Here is a 5,940-nt window from a genome sequence, read left to right as displayed (position 1 = left end):
TCCTTTATACAGGCTTTTGCAGGGTGTCCGTACTCTTGGCACCGAAGGCAGAGCAAGGGGTCTAGGTAATCTCTGATGGTCAGGCTCCACCATCCTCCGCTGACGTCCCTCGCGGACAGGGTCATCAGGGCGAGCCTCATAGCTTGGTGCACCTCTAGCACCCACGTAGTTGTGGCCCGCCCCTCGCGGGAGTGGAGAAGCAGGGAATGCATTTCTGCGATGTCCCGTGTTGTAGAGTGAAGGTTGTCTGTAACCAATGCTTGAATTTGGTTATCAACAGTTGAAGGACGACCCGAGCGCTTTGCGTCTTCCAAGTCAAAATTCTCTGAGCAAACCACTTACGGACGGTGCTTTCTCCTAAGGCATCATCGCCATGCACACTGCAAATTTTGTTTACCGTCTGTGCAGTGGATTTTCCTTTTCGGAAATAAAAAATCATTAAATGGCGAAAATGAATTTTTTTTCTCTTCCATTTCGAGGAAGCAAAATACCACTTAAAGATAAGGAATCTCGGTTAAAAGTGATGCATAAAAGCATCTTAACTAATCCTTTTTTAGAATATGTAAACATTATTGACCAAGTAAAGATGATTTTATAAACACAGAGAGGATTGAATTGAAATATTAAAAAACGCTATGAGCTTATTTTACAACACAATAGATTGTTGGAGGATAGTCTGAGTGGCGATCACTAAAGGCTCAAAGTAGTAAAAGTTACCATTAAATAGTTTTTTTTTTTTTACTACTTTGTTCACTACCACCGGGACTATCTTCCAACTATTAATTAATTGCCATTAACAAACAGTTTAACGATGTAATTTTTTCAATTACCTTGTTTTACTACTGAATGGCTCATATGTTGTAAATCACTGCATATACCATTTACTATTCATAGAACCATTTTCTAGATCCAAATAAATAATGTTCGATACCTCTTTTTGCACAATGGTTTTCAAATTTAATCGTTATCTTGTTCAATGTAACTATGTTATTGCTAATGTTTGTTTGATTTTTAAGGAAAATTAAAATATTGTTTATGACCTTATGACGCACGCTCTTTATTTATCTATAACTCTCAAATTTGAGCCAAAATAGTTGAAAAAGTGATATTTTTTTATTGTTCCCAAATTTTTAACACTTGCTGTATCTTTTTATGATAATAGCAAAACTCGATTAAATCGAACATTCATTTTGTCTCAACAATGGCTATTTGTACAAACTTAGGGTGCGTTGTATTCAACGTGAAATAAGCTGTATAATTTTTTTTTAAATGCTGAAATAGTGTTTTCTAAAGAATTGTTGAAGGTCAAAGTACGTCTAATGACTCTTGGTTTCCGTGTACTTCTATCCGCCTTATTTCTATTCTACGTCAAATTAAACTTTCAGAATAATCTTCATTTTTCTAATGCTCATTTCTACCAACATTCCCTACATGGTCTGATTATAGTTGTCTTATTCAGAATGATATTTATGTAATCACTTATATTAGAATGGATGAAAGTACTTGAATAAAGGCGGAATTCCAAATCCTGCGATGGTAGTGCAATCGTAGACCAGTAATCAAGCAACTTATATGTTAGGTAGTAGGGTAGCTGGGTAGAGTTATTAACTCCAAAAAACCTTATTTTACTGGTTTATGTGGAAGAAAACATAAATTTGTAACTTAAGATCTAGTTTCTTAATGGTATAAACGTTTATCTCTTTGTAAAAAAAAATGACGTTTAAAAGTTGACATCTTAGTTTGAATACACCTTCCCTCGCATATCGTAAGATTAATGATGTTCATACACTTTATTGTTATTGATTACTTTTGATGTAGGAAATGAAAAAATCGTTATATTTTATTTACCCTACAGGTTTTTCTGGTGTCTTTGTTACTCCCTTGGTGCTTCTTAGCCCTCAATTGTTGATAATCAAAATTTATCAGTTGTTTAGACATGGCGGGGGATTCAAAGTCTACTGAAAATCCTTTGAACCTGGCCTCATTACCAGTGGAGGTAAATCATCACAACTTATGTAAATTAAGTCTTGTTACATTTTGATTGTCCTGTTTCAGTTACAGTGGGTTTTTTTGTTTGTGTTTTGCAGCTTCTTAATATTATATTCTCAAAATTGAACCCTTGTTACTTGCAAGACACAGTTAGATTAGTATGTAAGCGATTTGCTGAAATATTGAGTGATGATGCATTTTGGAAATTATGTTTCCGTCGTCATTTCGGGGTGAGATCTAAAAAGTATAAATATCCACTGCTGCAACCCTTTGGATTTCATGAAGGATTTACAATTGAGAAGAGGTTTAGATGTGGTAAGTCTCATTCGATTATTTCAAGAAATACTATTATAAAGTAAGTTTCCCTCCTATTTCTAATATTATTGTCATTATTTAAAATTTACTGATTACTCTAAAAATATTTCTGTTTAAGTTTGTTGGTAGTTTTATTTACAGTGGAATAAAAGCCATCTGACTGTAGGCTGTTGTATTGAGGTACCACATTCTTTACATTCTTTACATTGTTTTATACTTCCTTACGTTATGATTGTTTTAGCATAGTACCTCTCAAATTATTTTTTATTGATTATGTATTAGCTTTATTATTTATTTATAGGATAGAATTTATCTTTCTGGTTCTTTCAAACATTCAATCACTCAAGCTGTTTATTTTTATGTTTTAATTGCAAAACATCTAAGTCATTAGTGCTTCTAACTAAATAGATATAGAGGGTAAACTAACTGAAATTGGGTATACTGGTTTATTTAGGCTTAGCCACTTAACATGTATTGCTACTCTTTAATACCTTCAGAATTAACGTTGGTCAAATATTATTTAGGTCAGGAGGTAGTCAAAGCTGCTAAAAACTTTTTTAGTAACTTTTTTATTTTTTAAATGATATTACTATAGATATTAGTTTATGTTCTCTGTTCTAAATGACCTAATTGCCCAGATGTATGCATTCTTAATGCTCTTTTACACTCTTTTATCTGTTGAATTAATTGATATCAGAAATATGTTTTCTCTCTTATTTTTTACCTTTTGCAGGACCCTTGTTGAACTAAAAAAATATCACCACAATTATTCTTAGAGTGGTTGAGTGTATAGGAAAGTAAGGGAAAAACAGTGCAAAGAAAGTGCTGGAATGAACTGTATGTTTGCTACTTTAATTTTTTTTTTTTTTTTTTTGTAGTATTTTGAGAAAATTGGATTTTCTTGTAGCATCCCTGGCATAGGCTTGGGACACTTTTCGGTACCAGGGCACCCCACTTTGGGAGTCAGTCTTAAACCAAAGTTAAAAACTAATCAGTTAATGTTTTATTAATTTGTATATTATCAGAATTACTACATACAGCTTAATAAAATAACAGATTCCAAAGCTTGTGAAATCATTTGTCTCTGTTGCATTCAAAGTGATTAAGCCAATACAGACAAAAAAAAAAAAAATTGAGATAATTAATACTCCTAATATCAACAGGAGGGAACCAGAATGGTATAGTACATCTATTTGTACTTTTTATTAACTCCTAATGACTAAATCTTGGTTGTTGTTAACTCTTAATTAGAGTAGGAATATCAAGAATCCTTTTTTAAGATCACAGCAAAGTAAATATAATCTGGCTCAGATGGAAATACATTAGAACTCAAGTTAAGTAATAGAAAATGGAGACTTCCTGATTTCAACTAGACTGAAGGTATATACATATAGTAGCAACCCAGCCATCAGTGTGTCTCAGTTCTTGTGTTGTTTAGGAAATAAATACTTTTAAAAAAGTGATATTTACGAATTAATGGCATAATTGGTACCCTCATCCAGGACCTTAATACCTCTGGTTATCTGCTGAAACGAATCATCATTTGCCTCTCTTTTGTCGTTACTGTGTCCAGTTGACCCAGAGATCCTTCAGAAGAGGTTTTGTCATTGTTCGTAGACGTCCCATAGAGGTTCATCAACAGTGCTAAGGCCTGACTAAGTTTTTTCACCCAGAAACATTGAGTAGTTGTAGTAACTTTTGTATTATTAAACCTTCTAAATTAAACATAATAATGCTTGACAAAAGAATAAGCTGTAAAATTTCATGTGCCTATGTATATTTTTAGCAAAATTTTTCATGAAGAAAACCTATCTTAACTGTTCATACATCCTTCCCACTATTGTGATGTACTCAGTCTCTTCCAAATCAATGTATCCGCTTTCATTAGAGTGTGCTCCCTGGAATTTGAAATTTTATACCTATTGAGGACCTTGTCTTCAACCCTGATGAAATGCATAATTTTCCTTGGCTTCTTCCCAACCCTCATTACTTTTGTTTTCAAAGGGTTTATGACCATATTGATCTTCAGCAATTCTTCTTTTAATCTGTTGATGTACTGAAGATCCTTGTCATTTTATGAGAAAACAACAATGTCATTAGTGAATGCAAATAGTGAGAGATTCATTGATCTCAGATTAGCATAGCCTTAGTGGAATTTCTTCATTTTCTTCTTAGCCCTCTGAATAGATTGGATTGAAACTACAACCCTGCCTGACTCCTGTTGTAGTTTTAATTTCTAGGGAAGTGCAATTGGCTAATCTTAACACGTTCTATGTGTTTCTTATAAAAACATTCAACCGCATATGACCTTGATCAATTCCTTTTTCTCATAAGGCCTCTTAAATATCCATCTTCCTTACTTGATCAAAGGCTTTTTGTAAGGTCAACAAAGCACACAGACAATTCCTTCTCTTTTTCTAATACTTTTTTGAGGACCTGTCTATTTGTAAAGATAAGGTACTGGGTGGGTGCTCCTATTTTCACAAAAGCTGTATTGTTTTCCTTTTGGCAATACTTCAATTATTCTTCTTATTCTCTTTTCGAGTATCTTGGAATATATCTTTCTTGGAATACTTTCTTCTTTTCTCCAATTACAACCCTACTTATATGGATGAAAATTTGTGACACATACTGACCATAAACCACTACAATGTTTGCACAACTTAAAAGAGCCCAATTCGAAATTAATCAGATAGAAAATTACAATTAGTTGATTTCTATTTTGAAACAAAATATTTACAAGGATAAATTAACTATGTCACAGATGCACTTTCAAGAAATCTTATTCCTGAAACTAACTAACATTACATAGAAACTGAACCCATTCCAAATGGTGTACTTGACGGATTTTTGGCTGTGCATATCTCTGAACATATTGACAAAACAGTTTATGGCTTAGCTAGAGCTTTCAATGTACCACTTGAGGAAGACATAAAGTTTACTTACTCAACACTCACAAGAATCCTCCAATAAACAAATTTATATAGTAGATGAAAAAAAGAAATGCATTAATGTTGACAAATTTAAAATAGAAATTATAAGAAGAAATCCCAAAATTCAAACACCAATGTAAAAACCATTCAATAAAATAAGACAAAATTGGTATACACGGTATCTCTTAACAAAATACATTGAACAAAATTGTTTTGAATATCTACAACCAAATCGTACTTATGGCATATTATGTTCCCCTCTAATTCATTACAATATAGACACACATATTTATGATTAAATTATCAACCATTTTTTGGAAATTATTAAAACTGATTATCCCATTAGAAAAATTAAACAATATTACTCTAAAAGACAATATGCATTGACTACAGACAAACAAGAAGAAATTATATTAAACAAAGTGGATCACTTATTTGTAAATAACCATAGACACAAAAGAGGACTATTAATGGGCTAGGCAGTATCACTTCATGGTTGACCAACAAAAACATAGATGCAAATGAGAAAGACTACTGTGATAAAGCTGTATATACCCTAGAACAAAACTTCTTCCACATGGAAACAAATATTAAAAATCAAATAATAGTCAATTAAAAATTAATAGAAGAATTTAATCACAAAATTTCAATTATTCATATCGGAAGATTATTGATTGACCGTGTGTGAAGATGAAAGGAATAT

General features: G+C 32.4%; 1 protein-coding gene across 4 annotated transcripts in view; it reads left to right on the top strand.

The window, feature by feature from the left end:
- Positions 1 to 1,209: 1,209 nt before the first annotated feature.
- LOC106681644 (F-box/WD repeat-containing protein 9) overlaps positions 1,210 to 5,940 on the top strand; it is a 42,890-nt gene continuing 38,159 nt past the window's right edge. For 2 of the 4 annotated variants that reach the window (XR_010843979.1, XR_010843978.1), the window contains exons 1-3: positions 1,210 to 1,765; positions 1,856 to 1,996; positions 2,088 to 2,304. Coding sequence is in view for 2 of the 4 variants with exons in the window: in XM_067049563.1 (XP_066905664.1) it covers positions 1,937 to 1,996; positions 2,088 to 2,304 (277 nt within the window). In the remaining 2 variants the exon portion in view is untranslated. The remainder of the gene's footprint in view (positions 1,766 to 1,855; positions 1,997 to 2,087; positions 2,305 to 5,940) is intronic. The other 2 variants (XM_067049563.1, XM_014422077.3) reach the window with 2 other exon arrangements.

This window comes from Halyomorpha halys, unplaced genomic scaffold, assembly GCF_000696795.3.
Source record: "Halyomorpha halys isolate HHAL.00 unplaced genomic scaffold, Hhal_1.1 Scaffold354.1, whole genome shotgun sequence".
NCBI classification, from domain to species: Eukaryota; Metazoa; Arthropoda; class Insecta; order Hemiptera; family Pentatomidae; genus Halyomorpha; species Halyomorpha halys.
This window is presented reverse-complemented; position numbering and strand designations above follow the sequence as displayed.